Source organism: Eleutherodactylus coqui, chromosome 13, assembly GCF_035609145.1.
Source record: "Eleutherodactylus coqui strain aEleCoq1 chromosome 13, aEleCoq1.hap1, whole genome shotgun sequence".
In the NCBI taxonomy this organism is placed as follows: domain Eukaryota; kingdom Metazoa; phylum Chordata; class Amphibia; order Anura; family Eleutherodactylidae; genus Eleutherodactylus; species Eleutherodactylus coqui.
This window is the reverse complement of record NC_089849.1, coordinates 66,972,131-66,994,296: the sequence shown is the minus strand read 5'-3', so window position 1 is coordinate 66,994,296 and position 22,166 is coordinate 66,972,131. Positions and strand designations below refer to the sequence as shown.

The window sequence follows — 22,166 nt, the reverse complement described above, 5'->3', positions numbered from 1 at the left end:
TCGCGCCGAACGGGGGGGCTATTGAAAAAAAAAAAAAAACAGTTTCGGCGCGGGACAACCCCTTTAAACTGGTCCTGTCCGCGGCTCGCCTCAGATGCATGCTGGCAGAAGTTAGGGAAAGTGCTGCTGCTGATATAGGGAAAGTGTTAAAGTAGGGATCCTCTCTTCAAGAACCACAACAGTCCTTCTTAGGGCTACTCCTCATTGTGTGCATTACTGTCGTGGCTGGCTGGGAGCAGTAGTGCACCATTTTTTTTTAAGCATCTAGGCCTGTCCAGGCCTTTACAGCTATACTGTTCTGTGTGTGCAGTGCATTAGGCAGAAGGCTCAACGCTAAACAGTACTCTAATATTTCCTGGGACACTGCAGATCATTGCAGCTATACCGTTCTATGTGTGCAGTGCCTTAGGCAGAGGGCTCACTCTCATCGCTAAATAGTACGCAAATATTTCCTGGCCCACTGCAGATCATTGCAGCTATACCGTCCTATGTGTGCAGTGCCTTAGGCAGAGGGCTCACTCTTATCGCTAAATAGTACTCTAATATTTCCTGGGACACTGCAGATCATTGCAGCTATACCGTTCTTTGTGTGCAGTGCCTTAGGCAGAGGGCTCTCTCTCATCGCTAAATAGTATGCAAGTATTTTGTGGCCCACTGCAGATCATTTCGGCTATACCATCCTATGTGTGCAGTGCCTTAGGCAGAGGGCTCACTCTCATCGCTATATAGCACGCAAATATTTGCGTACTATATAGCACTGTCCACTGGCTGTATAGCTTTCTGCCCCTGTGCAGAGCGTCACACAATATCCTTTCCTTGGGTGTGGTGAAGATGCACCTGTAATTAGCACTGTCCACTGGCTGTATAGCTTTCTGCCCCTGCGCAGAGCGTCGCACAAAACCCTTTCTTTGGGGGTTTTGAGGTAGCTGCACTTACTAGCACTATCCACTAGTTTCTAATTTTCTCCCACTCTATACAGCCTCTCTATTATCTACAAGTCTCTGAGCAGTATATGACCTCTCGGTATCAGCACAAGACAGCAGTTTAATTTTTTCCGGTCACAGCATAGAGCCTCCGCTATCTACAAGTCTCTCTGTGTGGTGAATTAGCCATAGTCCTCAGCGCTATACGGTAGGGTAATTTATTTTGGCCCTGCTCTATCCTTAATCCAACATGATGAGGAGTAGGGGTAAGGGGGAGGACGTGGACGCGGCCGCGGGTGTCCAAGTGAGGGTGTGGTCGCAGGCTGAGTTCCTGGGCGTGGCGCATCATAGCCGACTGCCGAGGGATTAGGAGAGTGCCGAGTCCCTACGCTCCCCAGCTTCATATCACAATTTGCAGGTCTGCGTGGTAGACCTTTATTACAAGCACAGCAGTGCAAGTAGGTCCTGTCGTGGATGGCAGATAACACATCCAGCAATGTATAAAACACCCAGTCTTCTATGCAGTCCACTACTCCCAGCCGAGGGACTGCACCTCTGAATCCTCTGGCTGCTGCTCCTCCTTCCTCCCAGCCTCGTCACTCAAGGAAAATGACAGATTCTGAGCAGGCAGACTCCCAGGAACTGTTCTTGGGTCCTTGCCATGAGTGGGAAAAACGGTTCCTCTCTCACCTGAGGAGTTTGTCGTGATCGATGCCCAACCTTTGGAAAGTTGAGGTGATGAGGCTGGGGACTTCCGGCAACTGTCTCAAGAGCTTTTTGTGGATGAGGATGATGAGACACAGTTGTCTGTCAGGGAGGTAGTAGTAAGGGCAGTAAATCCAAGGAAGGAGGGCACAGAGGATTCAGAGGAAGAGCAGCTGGACAATGAGGTGACTGACCCCACCTGGCTTGCTAAGCCTACTGAAGACAGGGCTTCAGAGGGGAAGGCAGGTGCAGCAGCAGGACAGGTTGGAAGAGCAGTGGGGTGGCCAGGGGAAGAGGCACGCCCAGAGCCAAGATTCCCTCAACTATTTCCCACAGCACCCTCTCGCGACAAGCCTCCGTGCAGAGGACTAGATGTTCAAAAGTATGGATGTTTTTTAGTGAGAGCGCGGTCGACCGACGAACAGTGGTGTGCAACCTGTGCTGCACCAAGATCAGCCAGGGAGCCACCACTACCAGCCTCACCACCACCAGCATGCGCAGGCATATGATGGCCAAGCACGCCACAAGGTGGGACAAAGGCCATTCACCGCCTCCGGGTCACACCACTGCCTCTTCCCCTGTGCCACAACCTGCCACTCAGATCCAATCCCCCTCCTAGGATGCAGGCACGAGTGCCTCCCGGCCTGCACCCACACCCTCACCTCCACGGTCCTCCACGGCCTCTAGCAATGTCTAACAGCGCAGGGTTCAGCTGTCGCTAACACAAGCGTTGGAGCGAAAGCGCAAATACGCCGCCACCAGCCCGCATGCACAAGCTTTAAACATGCACATTGCCAAATTAATCAGCCTAGAGATGCTGCCGTATAGGCTTGTGGAAATGGAGGCTTTCAAAAACATGATGGCGGCGGTCCCATGCTACTCGGTCCCCAGTCGCCACTATTTTTCCCGGTGTGCCGTCCCTGCCCTACACCAGCACGTCTCCCGCAACATTACCTGTGCCCTCAACAATGCAGTTACTGGGAAGGTCCACTTAACGATGGACACGTGGACAAGTACTGGCAGGCAGGGCCACTATATTTCCCTGACGGCACATTGGGTGAACTTGGTGGAGGCTGGGACCGAGTCAGAGCTTGGGACCGCTCACGTGCTACCCACACCAAGAATAGTGGGTCCTACCTCAGTACTGGTATCTGCGGCATATTATGCCACCTCCTCCTAACCCCCCTCCTCCACCCCCGCCACCTCCATCTCTCAATTACGAAGTGTGAGCACGTCGCCAGCAGTCGGTAGTGCGTGGCAGCACAGCGGTGGGCAAGCGTCAGCAAGCCGTGCTGAAACCAATCAGCTTAGGTGACGAGAAGCACACGGCCCCTGAGCCGTTACAGGGTCTGACAGAGCAGACTGACCTCTGGCTTTCGCTGCTGAGCCTCCAACCGGGCATGGTCGTGTGTGACAATGGCCTTAACCTGGTGGCAGCTCTGCAGCTTGGCAGCCTCACACATGTACCATGCCTGGCCCACGTCTTCAATCTGGTGGTTAAGCGGTTTCTGAAAAACTACCCCCAACTGTCTAACCTGCTCGGCAAGGTGCGCCGCGTGTGCACACATTTCCGCAAGTCCAACACGGATGCTGCCACTCTCAGGACACTGCAACATCGGTTTCAGCTGCCAGAGCACCGCCTGCTGTGCGTCGTGCCCACGCGGTGGAATTCTATACTGCACATGTTGGCCAGGCTATTTGAGCAGCGTAGAGTAATTGTGGAATACCAGCTGCAACATGGGCGGCAGAGTGGTGTCAGCCTCCACAGTTCTTTACAGAGGAGTGGGCAAAGATGGCCGACATCTGCCAGGTCCTCGGAAACTTTGAGGAGTCTACCCAAATGGTGAGCGGCGATGCGGCCATCATTAGTATTACCATCCCGCTGCTTTGCCTCCTGAGAACTTTGCTGCTAAGCATAAAGGCTGACGCTTTGCAGTTAAAAGAGGAGATGGGAGATGACAGTATCTCGCTTGATAGCCAGACCTACCTCACGTCTATATCTCAGCGCGTTTTGGAGGAGAAGGAGGAGAGGGAGGGCGAGGAGGAGAGGGAAAAGACTGTGGCCACACTGCAGAGGGTACCCATGCTGCTTGCCTGTCATCTGTTCAGCGTGTATGGGCTGAAGAGATGGAGGAGGAGGAGCATCCTCCTAGTGAGGACAGCTATGTGTTGCGTACTGGGACTCTGGCACACATGGCTGACTTCATGTTAGGCTACCTTTCCCTTGACCCACACGTTAGATGCATTCTTACCAACACGGATTACTGGGTGTACACCCTCCTCGACCCACGGTATAAGGAGAACCTTTCCACTCCTTCCTGAAGAGGAAAGGGGTACGAGAGTGATGCAATACCACAGGGCCCTGGTCGAAAAAGTGGTGCTAAAGTTCCCATCTAACAGCGCTAGGGGTAGAAGATGCAGTTCTGAGGGCCAACTAGCAGGGGAGGCGTGGGGATCAGGCAGAATGTCCAGCGCAGGCAGCGGAACACTCTCCAAGGCCTTTTCCAGTTTTATGGCTCCCCAGCAAGACTGTGTCACCACTCCCCAGTCAAGACTGAGACGGAGGGAGCACTCTAAAAAGATGGTGAGGGAGTACATAGCCGACCGTACCACCATCCTACGTGATCCCTCTGCTCCATATAACTATTGGGTGTCAAAGCTGGACACGTGGCATGAACTTGCTCTGTACTCCCTGGAGGTACTGGCCTGCCCTGCCTCTAGCGTCTTGTCAGAGAGGATATTTAGTGCTGCTGGTGGGATCATCACAGATAAGCGTACCCGCCTGTCAACTGACAGCGCCAACATGCTTACCCTCATAAAGATGAACAAAGGCTGGATTTCCCCAGACTTCTCTTCTCCACTGGTGGAAAGCAGCGGATCCTAAAGATTTTTTTCGCTGCATCCTCTATCACCCCAAAAAAGGGAAGAATTAGCTTTGTCTATCCCTCTCGGATATTTCTCCTCCTCCTCCTTTTCCTAAAACAGCATGTCATCACGCTGAACTGCCAATTTCTCTGCGGCCCAAAAGGCTCTGTTTAACAGTTTTTAAAGTTTTAAAAGTTAAACTTAAACCAATTTTTTTCGGGGGGCTGCCTCCAGGCTCTGTTACAAATTAAGCAACAGCGAGCTGTATCTTTAAAAAGTGTTTATGGGTTTTACCTGCCCTCGGCGTTCAGCAATTTTTCACGGGTACACTTATACTCTTGGTACACCAATTTTTCAGGCCCTTGCCAATACTGTTAGCAAACTAATTATTCCAGCCTTCGCATATACTCTTGGTAAACAAATTTTTTCAGGTGTTCACCTATACTCTTGGTACACCAATGTTTTAGGGGTTCGCCTATACTCTTGCTACTGAAAGGTTTTAGGGGTTCGCCTATACTCTTGCTACAGAAATGTTACAGGGGTCCGCCTATACACGTGCTACTGAAAGGTTTGAGGGGTTGGCCTATACTCTTGCTACAGAAATGTTACAGGGGTCCATCTATACTCTTGCTACAGAAATGTTACAGGGGTCCGCCTATACTCTTGCTACAAAAAAATGTTACTGGGGTCCGCCTATACTCTTGCTACAGAAATGTTACAGGGGTCCGACTATACACTTGCTACTGAAAGGTTTGAGGGGTTCGCCTATACTCTTGCTACAGAAATGTTACAGGGGTCCGCCTATACACGTGCTACTGAAAGGTTTGAGGGGTTGGCCTATACTCTTGCTACAGAAATGTTACAGGGGTCCATCTATACTCTTGCTACAGAAATGTTACAGGGGTCCGCCTATACTCTTGCTACAAAAAAATGTTACTGGGGTCCGCCTATACTCTTGCTACAGAAATGTTACAGGGGTCCGACTATACACTTGCTACTGAAAGGTTTGAGGGGTTCGCCTATACTCTTGCTACAGAAATGTTACTGGGGTCCGCCTATACTCTTGCTACAGAAATGTTACTGGGGTCCGCCTATACACTTGCTACTGAAAGGTTTAAGGGGTTCGCCTATACTCTTGCTACAGAAATGTTACTGGGGTCCGCATATACACTTGCTACTGAAAGGTTTGAGGGGTTCGCTTATACTCTTGCTACAGAAATGTTACAGGGGTCCGCCTATACTCTTGCTACAGAAATGTTACTGGGGTCCGCCTATACACTTGCTACTGAAAGGTTTGAGGGGTCCACCTAAACTCTTGCTACAGAAATGTTACAGGGGTCCGCCTATACTCTTGCTACAAAAAAATGTTACTGGGGTCCGCCTATACTCTTGCTACAGAAATGTTACAGGGGTTCGCCTATACACTTGCTACTGAAAGGTTTGAGGGGTCCGCCTATACTCTTGCTACAGAAATGTTACAGGAGTCCATCTATACTCTTGCTACAGAAATGTTACAGGGGTCCGACTATACACTTGCTACTGAAAGGTTTCAGGGGTCCGCCTATACACTTGCTACTGAAAGGTTTGAGGGGTTCGCCTATACTCTTGCTACAGAAATGTTACAGGGGTCCGACTATACACTTGCTACTGAAAGGTTTCAGGGGTCCGCCTATACACTTGCTACTGAAAGGTTTGAGGGGTTCGCCTATACTCTTGCTACTGAAATGTTATAGGGGTTCGCCTATACTCTTGCTACAGAAATGTTACTGGGGTCCGCCTATACACTTGCTACTGAAAGGTTTGAGGGGTTGGCCTATAGTCTTGCTACAGAAATGTTACTGGGTCCGCCTATACACTTGCTACTGAAAGGTTTGAGGGGGTTCTCCTATACTCTCGCTACAGAAATGTTACAGGGGTCTGGCTATACTCTTGCTACAGAAATGTTACAGGGGTCCGCCTATACTCTTGCTACAGAAATGTTACTGGGTTCGCCTATACACTTGCTACTGAAAGGTTTGAGGGGGTTCTCCTATACTCTCGCTACAGAAATGTTACAGGGGTCTGCCTATACTCTTGCTACAGAAATGTTACAGGGGTCTGGCTATACTCTTGCTACTGAAAGGTTTGAGGGGTTCACCTATACTCTTGCCACGGAAATGTTTCAGGGGTACGCCTATACTCTTGCTACTGAAAGGTCTGAGGGTTTCACCTATACTCTTGCTACAGAAATGTTACAGGGGTCTGCCTATACTCTTGCTACAGAAATGAAACTGGGGTCCGCCTGTACTTTTGCTACAGAAATGTTACAGGGGTCCGCCTATACTCTTGCTACAAAAATTTTTTACTGGGGTCTGCCTATACTCTTGCTACAGAAATGTTACAGGGGTCCGCCTATACACTTGCTACTGAAAGGTTTGAGGGGTTCACCTATACTATTGCTACAGAAATGTTACTGGGGTCCGCCTATAGTCTTGCTACAGAAATGTTACTGGGGTCCGCCTATACACTTGCTACTGAAAGGTTTAAGGGGTTCGCCTATACTCTTGCTACAGAAATGTTGCTGGGGTCCGCCTATACTCTTGCTACAAAAAAATGTTACTGGGGTCCGCCTATACTCTTGCTACAGAAATGTTACAGGGGTTCGCCTGTACACTTGCTACTGAAAGGTTTGAGGGGTCCGCCTATACTCTTGCTACAGAAATGTTACAGGGGTTCGCCTATACACTTGCTACTGAAAGGTTTGAGGGGTCCGCCTATACTCTTGCTACAGAAATGTTACAGGAGTCCATCTATACTCTTGCTACAGAAATGTTACAGGCGTTCGCCTATACTCTTGCTACAGAAATGTTACTGGGGTCCGCCTGTACTTTTGCTACAGAAATGTTACAGGGGTCCGCCTATACTCTTGCTACAAAAATTTTTTACTGGGGTCCGCCTATACTCTAGCTACAGAAATGTTACACGGGTCCGCCTATACACTTGCTACTGAAAGGTTTGAGGGGTCCGCCTATACTCTTGCAACAGAAATGTTACAGGAGTCCATCTATACTCTTGCTACAGAAATGTTACAGGGGTCCGCCTATACTCTTGCTACAAAAAAGTGTTACTGGGGTCCGCCTATACTCTTGCTACAGAAATGTTACAGGGGTTCGCCTATACACTTGCTACTGAAAGGTTTGAGGGGTCCGCCTACACTCTTGCTACAGAAATGTTACAGGAGTCCATCTATACTCTTGCTACAGAAATGTTACAGGGGTCCGCCTATACTCTTGCTACAAAAAAGTGTTAATGGGGTCCGCCTATACTCTTGCTACAGAAGTGTTACAGGGGTCCGCCTATACACTTGCTACTGAAAGGTTTGAGGGGTTGGCCTATACTCTTGCAACAGAAATGTTACAGGGGTTCGCCTATACACTTGCTACTGAAAGGTTTGAGGGGTTGGCCTATACTCTTGCAACAGAAATGTTACAGGAGTCCATCTATACTCTTGCTACAGAAATGTTACAGGGGTCCGCCTATACTCTTGCTACAAAAAAGTGTTACTGGGGTCCGCCTATACTCTTGCTACAGAAATGTTACAGGGGTTCGCCTATACTATTGCTACAGAAATGTTACTGGGGTCCGCCTATAGTCTTGCTACAGAAATGTTACTGGGGTCCGCCTATACACTTGCTACTGAAAGGTTTAAGGGGTTCGCCTATACTCTTGCTACAGAAATGTTGCTGGGGTCCGCCTATACTCTTGCTACAAAAAAATGTTACTGGGGTCCGCCTATACTCTTGCTACAGAAATGTTACAGGGGTTCGCCTGTACACTTGCTACTGAAAGGTTTGAGGGGTCCGCCTATACTCTTGCTACTGAAAGGTTTGAGGGGTTCGCCTATACTCTTGCTACAGAAATGTTACTGGGGTCCGCCTATACACTTGCTACTGAAAGGTTTGAGGGGGTTCTCCTATACTCTCGCTACAGAAATGTTACAGGGGTCTGGCTATACTCTTGCTACAGAAATGTTACAGGGGTCCGCCTATACTCTTGCTACTGAAAGGTTTGAGGGGTTCACCTATACTATTGCTACAGAAATGTTACAGAGGGTCCGCCTATACTCTTGCTACTGAAAGGTTTGAGGGGTTCACCTATACTCTTGCCACGGAAATGTTTCAGGGGTCCGCCTATACTCTTGCTACTGAAAGGTCTGAGGGTTTCGCCTATACTCTTGCTACCGAAATGTTACAGGGGTCCGCCTATACTCTTGCTACAGAAATGTTACAGGCGTTCGCCTATACTCTTGCTACAGAAATGTTACTGGGGTCCGCCTATACTCTTGCTACAGAAATGTTACAGGCGTTCGCCTATACTCTTGCTACAGAAATGTTACTGGGGTCCGCCTGTACTTTTGCTACAGAAATGTTACAGGGGTCCGCCTATACTCTTGCTACAAAAATTTTTTACTGGGGTCCGCCTATACTCTAGCTACAGAAATGTTACAGGGGTCCGCCTATACACTTGCTACTGAAAGGTTTAAGGGGTTGGCCTATACTCTTGCAACAGAAATGTTACAGGGGTCCGCCTATACTCTTGCTACAAAAAAGTGTTACTGGGGTCCGCCTATACTCTTGCTACAGAAATGTTACAGGGGTTCGCCTATACACTTGCTACTGAAAGGTTTGAGGGGTCCGCCTATACTCTTGCTACAGAAATGTTACAGGGGTTTGCCTATACACTTGCTACTGAAAGGTTTGAGGGGTCCGCCTATACTCTTGCTACAGAAATGTTACAGGGGTCTGCCTATACTCTTGCTACAGAAATGTTACTGGGGTCCGCCTGTACTTTTGCTACAGAAATGTTACAGGGGTCCGCCTATACTCTTGTACAAAATTTTTTTACTGGGGTCCGCCTATACTCTAGCTACAGAAATGTTACAGGGGTCCGCCTATACACTCGCTACTGAAAGGTTTGAGGGGTTGGCCTATACTCTTGCAACAGAAATGTTACAGGGGTTCGCCTATACACTTGCTACTGAAAGGTTTGAGGGGTCCGCCTATACTCTTGCTACAGAAATGTTACAGGAGTCCATCTATACTCTTGCTACAGAAATGTTACAGGGGTCCGCCTATACTCTTGCTACAAAAAAGTGTTACTGGGGTCCGCCTATACTCTTGCTACAGAAATGTTACAGGGGTTCGCCTATACACTTGCTACTGAAAGGTTTGAGGGGTCCGCCTATACTCTTGCTACAGAAATGTTACAGGGGTCCGCCTATACTCTAGCTACAAAAAAGTGTTACTGGCGTCCGCCTATACTCTTGCTACAGAAGTGTTACAGGGGTCCGACTATACACTTGCTACTGAAAGATTTCACGGGTCCGCCTATACTCTTGCTACTGAAAGGTTTGAGGGGTTCGCCTATACTCTTGCTACAGAAATGTTACAGGGGTTCGCCTATACTCTTGCTACAGAAATGTTACAGGGGTTCGCCTATACTCTTGCTACTGAAAGGTTTGAGGGGTCCGCCTATACTCTTGCTACATAAATGTTACAGGGGTTCGCCTATACACTTGCTACTGAAAGGTTTGAGGGGTCCGCCTATACTCTTGCAACAGAAATGTTACAGGGGTTCGCCTATACACTTGCTACTGAAAGGTTTGAGGGGTCCGCCTATACTCTTGCTACAGAAATGTTACAGGAGTCCATCTATACTCTTGCTACAGAAATGTTACAGGGGTCCGCCTATACTCTTGCTACAAAAAAGTGTTACTGGGGTCCGCCTATACTCTTGCTACAGAAATGTTACAGGGGTTCGCCTATACACTTGCTACTGAAAGGTTTGAGGGGTCCGCCTATACTCTTGCTACAGAAATGTTACAGGGGTCTGCCTATACTCTTGCTACAGAAATGTTACTGGGGTCCGCCTGTACTTTGCTACAGAAATGTTACAGGGGTCCGCCTATACTCTTGCTACAAATTTTTTTTACTGGGGTCCGCCTACACTCTTGCTACAGAAGTGTTACAGGGGTCCGACTATACACTTGCTACTGAACGGTTTCACGGGTCCGCCTATACTCTTGCTACTGAAAGGTTTGAGGGGTTCGCCTATACTCTTGCTACAGAAATGTTACAGGGGTCTGCCTATAGTCTTGCTACAGAAATGTTACTGGGTCCGCCTATACACTTGCTACTGAAAGGTTTGAGGGGGTTCTCCTATACTCTTGCTACAGAAATGTTACAGGGGTCTGGCTATACTCTTGCTACTGAAAGGTTTGAGGGGTTCACCTATACTCTTGCCACGGAAATGTTTCAGGGGTCCGCCTTTACTCTTGCTACTGAAAGGTCTGAGGGTTTTGCCTATACTCTTGCTACAGAAATGTTACAGGGGTCTGCCTATACTCTTGCTACAGAAATGTTACTGGGGTCCACCTATACTCTTGCTACTGAAAGGTTTGAGGGGTTCCCCTGGGACGGCGTATGGTGAACAGTCAACAGAACTTGCTTACCATAGTCCCTGTGCCCCATGATGGCCCAGCTGACGCACGGAAAGACGCACCTCTCAAAGCAGTAATGATGTCGACGCTTGAACGAGGACGGGTGGCTCCTGGGTTTTCTGTAGCTGCTGCATCATTTGTCCAATTTTGCATGATCTTTGCCTTAAGCAACAGGGCAGAAGTAAAATTTGCCACATCACACTTGCCTAGACCACTCTACCCATTTCAGGGATTGCAAATTGGCTACACTCAGCTCCCACTTGTTGGGAAGCATGAATATGTGCTTGTTGTTGTTGATGTTTTTCAGGTTGGAGACCTACTCTGTTACCAAAGTAAATAAGCAGGTAATCGCACAGAAGCTCATGAATGAGGTAATCCGCAGATACGGGGTACCGGAAGTGATTGAGTCAAACAAAGGTACACACTTCACAGGTGAAATAATGCAACACATCATGTCTGTTTTTGGGTATATTCCAGGCTTTTCATACACCCTACCATCCGCGGAGTAGGGGGAAAGTAGATCCAAAAGGCAATAAAGAAAATGGTCAAATTTTGAATTGAGTGTCTTCCATTAGTTTTTCTTTTTCTTAGGAGGATACATGCCACAGTAGCAGAGCTTGGGGAATGATTTTCTTGTTAATTTTGTCATAGGCCTCTCTAAGGAATTGTCAATAATGTATTCTGTAGTCTCTGCTTTTCTCCCAGGTCCTACAGATGAGTGTCACAATCTGAAATCAGGTGACAGGGTCTATGTGAAAAAGTTTAAGAGAAACCCTGTTTGAATGTCCCTACCAGATGTTGTTCACCACCCCAACTGCAGTCAACCTCGAAGGAAAGCCCACTTGGATCCACACTTCGCACTGAAAAAACTCATGATCCTGTATATCCTTTACATGCTATAATGTGGTACAATTCCTCTAACACACACCTTTGACTACTGTACACTAGCCCCTGTTTCAGAACAAATTAATACAATCAAATGTGCAATATGAAGACTACACTGAGGGTGAGAATCCAACACCACATCATGCTAAGAGAGAAGTTGACGCTCCAGGTGGTAACTTTTATCCACATGTATACATAGATGCAATAGGAGTGCCAAGGGGGGTGCCAGATGAATTTAATTCTAGAGATCAGGCTAAGGCAGGTTTTGAGTCTTTATTTGCTATTGTCACTGTTAATAATAATGTAGATTGGATGAATTATATCTATTACAATCAGCAGAGGTTTGTAAGCTACACCAGAGATGCTTTTGCAAGGGTTAGCTGACCAGTTAGGGCCCACTGCATCCATGGCGTTCCAAAATAGAGTGGCCCTGGATATGATTTTAGCAGAAAGAGGTGGGGTATGTAACTTCCTGTATGTGTATTATCCCTTTGATCAAAAAGAGTATGAGTAAGGGACTGGATAATGTGACCAACGTTTCCCTTGTTTGAGAAAAAGATGAAGAGCCAGTTCCGATAATGCCAACCACGTACGTTACCAGAAGAATGGAGAAATGTACTAGTACTGCGCTTGTCCCGGTCTCATAAGATGGACTGTCAGTGGACTTCCCATTTGCCTAGGGAAAGTGCAGAAGACCTTAGGTTCCGGCGAGGGCACACCCTGCGGGATGTTAACTCGTACAGATAGAGGGTGTGGATGCCCGGAAATAAGCCCAGGGAATCCATGGCCTCCTTCTGAGGTGAGGTAGGGATCCCTCCCTTTTAGGAGTAGGGACTTACGGGCAAGTGGAGAAACCCTGACGCAAGGGAGAGATGACCGAGGAAGAGTGCAAGGTCTGATGCTTGATCTCCATATTAAGTTTTTTAGGGGGGTTTGTGAGGATATATATATATATATTGCCATATGTTTTTTTATGCTTTATACCTATATGCAAGTTCTGTTCAATTCCAAATGAGAAAAAACTTATATGTCGCCTTACATCAGATATGCCAAGAGGCCTTGCCAGGCGAAGACAAAATGTGTCTTGAACAAAATGTATCTTAAAATGTACAGCAATGAAGAATCGGACGAAGGACGCATGTACTTGGCCATTTTCCCAGAAGCAAGATATCAAGATGTTCCACTATGTACATAATTTTCACTGTTTCAGGCCGGAAATCCGGACTTCCCATATATGGAGAATGCATGCTTGGCCATTTTCTTAGAATTGAGTGGGTGATTCTTTGTACTGGAGTTAATTGAATACGTGATTTTCTGTACATAAGCCAGAGGCGCCGTAGCAAGATAACAAATGTTCAACTATGCATCTGGACTTTCACTGTCTCAGTCCGGAAATCCGGACTTCCCATATATGGTTATTAGCCCATCACCCCTTGCTGGGGATGGGACAAAGGGTATAAGATCCCATGTAATCTGTAATAAAGCTCGGCAGCGCAGAGCCATGTCCCGTGTGAGAAACTATACCAGACCTCCGTGTGGTGTCTCTTCTTACCGCCGGCAGCGGGGCAAGTGGGGTGGGCCCGATTGGTGCTGTACTTAGAATTACCCTGACACGCCTATACTCTTGCTACAGAAATGTTACAGGGGTCCACCTATACTCTTGCTACTGAAAGGTTTGAGGGGTCCGCCTATACTCTTGCTACAGAAATGTTACAGGGGTCCGCCTATACTCTTGCTACTGAAAGGTTTGAGGGGTTCGCCTATACTCTTGCTACAGAAATGTTATGGGGGTCCGCCTATACTCTTGCTATAGACATGAGGGTGGTGTGGCTATGAAGTGAGCGTGTGGCATGAAGGCAGCTGAACGCTGAGCAGGGACAAATGTTAGTACGCTGTGGACACTGGCTCGTGAGGATGATTGCCAATGCCAGCATGTAACCCAGGAGAAAAGGCAGCGGTGTCACCCACAGGCGGTGATTGTCCTTGGTTGCAGCTAGTGTGGTACTTATCTAAGATGTGCCAGCGCGTGTGCCTTGCTGCTTATGGTCTGTCCCAAGTAAATTGTTAGGGGGGTGACCGCCAATATGGCGTAATAGTGCGACCTGGGAGCCTCAGATGCAGCCATGCATGCTGCCCCTGCCGTTCCCTATCCGTTTCTGTGGTGTTTCCATAACTTTCTGAGGTTTTCAGATGTTTCACAAATTATTCCCTATGCGGAGCATCGGTCAGCTGGAAAAATGCTTGAGTCCCCCATTGACTTCAATGGGGTTCGTTACTCGAAACGAGCTCTTGAGCATTACGAAAAGTTTGACTCGAGCAACAAGCACCCGAGCATTTTGGTGCTCGCTCATCCCTAATCAGAGTCAAATATAACCCGAAGACAGCGGGTGTGCTGTCTGGGAGTTATGGTGGTGCCACACACTGAGATGGAGATGTCAGGATGAGGTCGGTTAGTAAAGGGCGGAAACACCAGTAGGTCAGTTTTTGAGAGGTTCAGTTTTAGGCTGAGAGAGGATATAGTGTTAAAGATAGCAGCCAGACAGTTGTGGCATTTTGAAAGAACTGTGCTGTGATGTCGCTGGAAAATATGTATAACAGCATACAGATGATACTAATAGCCAAATCTCCTGATGGCTTGTCCAATAGGGGCTGTGTAGATGGAAAATAGAAGGGGGGCAAGGACTAAGCCCTGGGGGACCCCAACAGCAAGGGGAAGAGGAGGGGAGGTAGAGCCAGCAAAGCATATGCTGAATGAGCGGTTACATAGATAGGAGGAGAACCAGGAGAGAGCAGTGTCCTTTAGTTCAATGGAGCGAAGCATACTGAGGTGTTTGTGGTCAACTGTGGGGGGGGGGTCAAGAAGAGCATGTTCTGAGAGATAGCTTATAAGGCAGGAGTAGACCAGGCATTCCAATAGTTTGGAGATCAAGGGGAGATTTGAGATGGGTAGTTGGCAGCATAGGATGAGTCAAAAGTCAGTTTCTTTAGCGGTGGGGATATGATAGCGTGTTTGAATGAGAAGGGAAAAATGCCAGAGGTCAGTGAGAGGTTGACTATAGTGCTGAGGTGTGAGATGACAACCAGGAAGAAGGACCGGAGGAGGTATGAGGGAAGAGGGTCACTAGCACGGGTGGTGGTGGGGTGAGCAGAGGAGAGCAATCTGGATACTTCTTCCTCTGTTGTTGGTCTGAGTACAGAGAGTGAGCAAGAGCTAGATGCAGTATTGAACTGATTCAAGATTCTTGGACCTCATCAGTGTACAGTAGGATTCTGGTTTGGCTAGATAAGAGGCCATCAATGTGATTTGGGGGAGGGAGGGGCTGAGGGGATGTTTGGAGACCACCAAAGGAGAGAACTTTTTACAATGCAGCATTTTATGATCTATATAAGGCACTCTATACCCCAGTGGTGCTCTTCACAAGAAGAAACATTACCCCTACTAACCCCCAACTCATATTGATGGTCTCTTTCTCACCAGCCCCACAATCCTATTAAACACTGATGAGGGACAATAACCGTGAAGCAGCTATATGTACATGAATAATCTGGTTTGGCTTACATCCCTAATGATGTTGCAGTGCCTTGCTAGAAGGGTGGATATTGACTCAGATGGTAACTTCCATTCCAATAAGTGGTGCTATCACCCATTTTCATATTTTACTATATAAAAGGTTTAACAGGAAACAGTTATCATTCAAAGCTCCATCTCTTCATATAACTTAGTTTTTAGAGTATTCAGTCTAGGTGTTTCTGTCTATACTTGACAGTTTGTCATGTTCACAATGTCTGACTTCTTAAACTAAGTATATGGTAAGGGTACTGCTAATCTAGAATGACTAAAATGAGACTAATCTTGTTTTTGTTGTTCAGATTTTTCCATTCCAATGGCCGATAAATGGAAGAAAAAAAGATGATTCACTTGATGCAGATTGACTGGGACATGTTTAGTATTGAAGCAAGTCTTACCTGTTCTTCAAGTACCTTGAAAAATCTGGATGTACAACAAATAACTTCTTCAAGTCAAAATCATCTCCAAAGTCATCTCGGGGGTGAGTTCTATAGAAAAATGTGAAGCAAAATCAACAAGCGTAGTCAATATAGAACTGTTATGTGCCCTCTAGAGGTAACACTAAGAACTCTATACAGAGACACATATTATTAAATTTAAAGGGGTTTTCGAGGGAAAATCAAAGTACTAGCGATCACTTGTCCATGAAGGACTGAGTGAGTTACATGCTCCGCCCCTGATTACATGATGGTGAGGTCATCACATTTCCGTTATCAAGTGAGAGTTACAAGCTCCACCCCTGATCACATGACTGTAATCATCACAGGTCCTTCATCACAAGCAGCTGAATCACCATAGCTCCGAGCTCCGCCCCTGGTTACATGACAGTGACGTCATCACAGGTCCTTCAATATTTTGACCACAGGTCCTTTAGTGAGTTACATGTGATGATGTCATTCACTGTATTATATTATAAGTGGCGCATTGTGCCACCAGAAACCCTGGTACTATAAATAATACTAATACCTAGTAGGAAAATACTATTGATGACCTATTCTCAGGATAGGTCATCAATACTTGATCGGTTGGGGTCCATCACTTGGGACCATGGCCACAATTACACAGGGGTCGGAGTGGAAGCAGCGGAAGTGTCCGCTTCGACCTCTGTGTAGTGGTTGGCGCTTGTAACTGCACGCATGGCTTTCATTGAAATCACTCTGCATGCAATTTTGGGACTTCCTCCTACATCATGTCCACGGGCCCGCTTGTCCGTGCATACTGGGCCAGGCAGGCAAAGCAGCCAACACCAATTACTATGGGTACTGCGAACCGGAAGTAGTCACTGCTGGAAGTTGCAGTGGTGAAAATCTCAGGCACATGGTGCAGAATTCAGCCGGATTAGAGGATAACTACTAAGGTATCTAGGAGGGGGCTTTGCAGGTAGTTAATAAAAGTTAGTGGAGCTATTTTTAAAATAATGAGTTTTGGGGTAGGAAATCCCTTTAAAGGGATTTTTTTGCATAGGCCCCCCGTTCAGCGCAGGACAAACACAAGGGATGTGTGGAAATAAAAAAAAAATTTTACTTACCCGAATCCCCTCTCTGCAACTTCTTCCATCTTTTCCTCCAAGATGGCTGCCGGAATCTTCACCCACGATGCACCGCGGGTCTTCTCCCATGGTGCACCGTGGGCTCTGTGCGGTCCATTGCTGATTCCAGCCTCCTGATTGGCTGGAATCTGCACACGTGACGGGGCGGAGCTACGCGATGACGCGTAGAAGGGGGTGGGGCCAGAACGCCGCTCGTGCCCGGACCGATCAGAAGGGAGAAGACCCTTCTGCACAAGCGCGTCTAATCGGGCGATTAGACGCTGAAATTAGACGGCACCATGGAGACGGGGACGCCAGCGCAGGGAAGGTGAGTATATAACTTCTGTATGGCACATATTTAATGCACAATGTACATTACAAAGTGCATTAATATGGCCATACAGAAGTGTTTAACCCCAGTTGCTTTCGCGGGACAACCCCTTTAACATCTATTCACAAATACAGCTGCCACAAAAACTGTATATGTGCTACCATGGCAAGGATCGTTTCATAAACATCAGGGTTTTTAATGCATTTTTTTAAGCCCAAACCAAAAGCGGATTCAAAATTAACGGAAATAGTAGAGAAAAGACTTCTACTTCATCCCGATGGGTCCATTTCTAGCTTTGGCTCTGAACCCCCCCCCCACACACACACAAATTTCACCAAAAAACCTGGGTATAAGCCACCCTAACACTGTTTGTTTTTCTCTGGTCATATCATCAGCAATTTAGAGTCTTCTATACATTTGGTATAAGCACTAAGGTCTAGTTTTGAATCTACTTCAATTAATGTGGAAAGCCGAAACTTCCGATTTTGCAGGAAGCCGTAACTAAATCCACATAGTATAGGTGATAGATTAAACATTCCATTGTACAAAGTAGGGGATAAATACGATCACTGGAAGGGTGTTATATGGATGGCTAGTCCCACAGAAAGCATTTGATGGGTAACAAGCAATGTACCTCAATCGCTGCAGACTGGAATTGCTGAGCTCTTTGTTTTGCTGTACTGCTTTCAGCCACTTATAGTCTCTCTGTCTTTCAGTCAAAAGGATGTACTTTGTCTCCTGGGAAACCCACAAAGGAACATGTTATTATCCAATCTACCTAATTGCCCTCATTAAGTATGTATTAGGGCAGGTGGTATTCCTAAGAAATGTGCCATTGATGCTAGGAGTTTTGCAAACTTCAGCAAGTTCCGGAGGATTCATTAAAAGGTTATTCACAAGTTCTTATATAACCTAGAAATGGCTTAAAGGGGTTTTCTGAGACCAAAACGGCCATTTATTACACTCTTCGCAATTTACTCCTTTTTGAAAAATTGTTCTGTTTTCCCAATCAGAACGATGGTCATGTGATCTTGCGGTGCATTTCGAGTAAGTTCAAATTATCAGTGCAGGTGCTGATAATATTCAATCTACATAAGTTCATGTATAGTACATGTGAATGAAAGGACGGCTCTCAGAGACTGACATAGTTACTGACATACCCGTAATATCTGTGTATGCGACATCTACGGAACTTGCTTGCAATGCACAACGGAACATTTAACAAGTGAGTAAAATGCAAATTTACTCAGTGTAACATCAAGAATGTAATAGAACCTCTCATTCCCGCCTCCAAGACTTCTCCAGAGCAGCACCAGTCCTCTGGAACGTACTACCAAAGGCTACCCGGGCAATCCAGGACTCGCAGAACTTCAGGGGTGCTCTAAAAACGCACCTCTTCAGGGAGGCATACCATATGTCCTAAACCAAACCCCTCTGGATGCCGCATGATAACATGCTCCCTAACCTACTGACTGCAATCCCTGCTAGCCACCATTAACTGTCCCCCCCCTCCCGCCGCAGTCACACCGCTTCTGCCATCACATGGCTTAATGTCTGACCATTGTCTATGTGTATAGAATCCCTCACTCTCCACCTCGCCATACCGTGCCCATCTCCAGCCATTTTACCTTCTGTATCACCCCATTACTTGTAGTATGTAAGCTCGTTGGAGCAGGCCCCTCACCCCTATTGTTTCCATCAACTGATTACTACATGTAAACGTGGTTCTGTAACTTTTGTACTTTTGTCCTTCTTTATTACCCCTGTCTTTGTAAGCGCTGTGGAATATGTTGGCACTATACAAATAAAGTTTATTATTATTATCCAATCCGATGCTAGGAAAATGTTCAGAACGGTTACACTGGTGTCATTTGTAGGCTACAACCAATATGCCATGCTTTTTGAGTGTGAAAGGTTGTAGAGAAGAACTAGCTGACCATTATGGCCAGCATATGTTTGTCCTTGGCTACCTATACTTTCTTGCTGGCCACCAATGGTCATGGTTGTTCTATACGTTGGACCATGAGGAAATAATGTACTATGTCCTACCCAGCTTTCTGATGAAGGGGTGTACGCACCTCAAAACTCATTATCTGTTGATCCTAAAAAAAAGTGTTCCCCCTTTGATTTACATGATTGGCTTTACTCTTTTTTAATCAACCACCTGCCAACTGGTCGCACCACATCCTCAGTTCCTTTTTATAACCTTTCACATCCATGTTTCATACTAACACGACCTTTGGTTGATCAGTGTACTAGGCCAGCAGCACCTATTTGCAATGTCTTCACAAGAACTTACTAATCCACTTCTCAAATGGGCTTTTTTTTCTGTCCCACACTTTTTTTGGAGTTCTGTTAAGTTTTTGGCTTCTTTGTTCATGCTATTTGAGCGGCGTGGTGCTATTTTCCCGCAGTCTGAACTGCACCATTTATTTTTTTCCTCATAGAGGTCAAAGGAAATGTGAAATCTCTATTGACTTTTACGGCACTTCTTGTGGTGTCAATACCTTTATATGATGACACAAATTCGAACTCCTGAATAAAGCACATATTAACTGGAAAAATACGCATTTTGGTTGTGAAATAGGAATTTACAGTAATCACCAATAAGCAAGGGTGGTTCTACTCTGCTCCTAGGCGGGGGGCTGATAGGGGTTCATCATGGAGAGATTTCTCTACCGTGCCGTTTACAGCCCATTTTACCAGAATGCAATGAAAGCTTGTTCTCCTAATCATGAGTTCTACATCATATTGTTGATACCTTGCTCTATCCTCCATGTCTACTTGTGTATATGATGATGCACAGTACATGTATAGTCCTATTTATAGCTAAAAATCTCTTTTTGGATGATTGTCTGGGCATCTGTATTTTAACCTTGATACAATAAAAGTTGTGTTTTAAGCATAAGGACATGTTTTCTCTGAATATGACTTTACAGAACGGTCGCACATCCTCTCACCCCGACGTATCAGCAAGCGGCAGAAGGCATGGTCTAGTTCCAGCCGTCTTCGCAATTATTAGTGTTTTTTCCTGCCACCCTAATATATTGTCATAAATAAGTCACCTATCATGGAGAATGTGTGATCTCTGTTGGCAAGGGCCTTCTCTGACCAATATGCATTCATCTTCTGACTGAGTGTAGATGTATGGGGGAATTAGACAAGAATGGGTTTTCAAACACCCTTCTTAATCCTATTTGCGCTGGAATGAAATGTGCATAGTATAGACTTGTGCTAGTATTCACACCGGGTTCTAGCATTAATTCTAGTAACTTTGTTGCCATTTGAGACCACGCCCCCAAACATTACAAACTTTTCAGAAAAGTTGCAAACTTCTGTGCAGAATAGGTGTGTGCGCCTTTTTTCTGACACAATTCTGGCGCACATTCAGTAATTCCCCTCTAAGACTTTACCTCATCCCGGGGTATAGTAGAGAATCCTCTTCTGTTTAGCACATGCAGAGAATTTAGCATGGTGAAAGCAGTAAAGCCATAAAATGAGGTTCGCTTTCCAACGTCCTCTTCATATCCTTTAATCACAGCTGCGTTAACCCTAAAAAAGATGAATAAAAGGGCATTGGAGATGACTGTCACAATATACATTTTTTTTACTACAATGTATATAGTTGATATAGAAAATATTAAATGACTTTGATTTATTTTATTGCAAAATATCAAGCTGTCCATGTTCCAATATGCAAACTAAAGCTCAGTCTCAGCCATAAACTCTACTGTTAGTTCTTGGGCACACCAGCATATATGGGTGCCATGTACTGTCCATCTTAATCCATGAACAGCACACAGTCTCATTATGGCCTATGATGCTATACGTGTGGATGTTTTTTTCATGGACCAAAAACTCATGACATGTCCTATTCCTTTCTGTCTCATGGATGAGAAATAGAACATGCCAATGCATATCAATGTGCAGAGTCTGTGTATGTTGGAAAGCACACGGACAGACACAACTCACAGTACAGCTAATGTGCTGTAAGAGGGGTGAGCAGTGCCCCACTCCTCTCTTATGGATTACAGCAGACCACGGTTGCTCAGGGGTGAAGTCCCATCCACTGCCATTATCAGCCACCCTGTGATACCCAGGGTGGAGCTCTAGAATTGTTACAGGCTGCACTATTAAAGTTGGCCACAAGAGGGAGATCAAAGCTCATAAAAGAACTGGCAGCTAATAGAAGTCAATTGAGCTATATTAGAACAGGGCTAGTGGCTACTCGGGACTGGGACTAAGCCTTGTGGTGTTTCTGGAGCAGCAGCAATTCTGTGTGTGAGGAGGTGCTGACTTTCAGTGTGATGCAACTCAGAGAAGAATCCAGCAAGAGGGACTAGTAGAGGCAGCTGGCAGTAGAGAATCAGCTCAAGCAATCCCTAAAGGACCCTGATGACCAGGAGGCCAAACATGAAATGAGGGGCCCTGATGACTTGGGCCGAAGAGAGCCAGCTAAAGGACTCAACATCAGAATGTACATCTGGACTTTTGTGGGCCAGTGGGAGACAACTCACTCACTGAGATCTCTCTCTCTCTGCTCCCCGCTGCACCCCCCCCCCCCGCATGCTGCTCGGGCGAGTACACAGTTACTCGATAAGACCACTACTCGATCGAGTAACAGCCTTAAACGAGCGTATTCGCTCATCTCTAGATGCAATATATAGAAAGAGAATATCTAGGAATTGTCAGTTAATGATGGTTATGTTAATGATGCATGCTAAATATGAATTGCAGCAAGACCACAGGTAGTGAGAGAAAGGTAGTGTAAAGCATGTAAGACCTCAAGAGGAGTAGCGAGGTCTAAGTTGATGGTGGGTCTTGGTGCAAGGATGTGGCTTCTACTGGGCATAAGAGGTTGGTATGAGTTAAGACACAGGTTC

General features: G+C 46.3%; 1 protein-coding gene across 1 annotated transcript in view; it reads right to left on the bottom strand.

Moving 5' to 3' along the window:
• The window catches only part of ST6GALNAC1 (ST6 N-acetylgalactosaminide alpha-2,6-sialyltransferase 1), a 66,037-nt gene that overhangs the window by 5,843 nt on the left and 38,028 nt on the right, over window positions 1-22,166 (bottom strand). The window contains exons 5-7 of the mRNA XM_066585961.1: window positions 20,697-20,835; window positions 17,918-18,021; window positions 15,823-15,912 (exon numbers count right to left, since the gene is read on the bottom strand). Coding sequence (XP_066442058.1) covers window positions 15,823-15,912; window positions 17,918-18,021; window positions 20,697-20,835 — 333 coding nt within the window. The remainder of the gene's footprint in view (window positions 1-15,822; window positions 15,913-17,917; window positions 18,022-20,696; window positions 20,836-22,166) is intronic.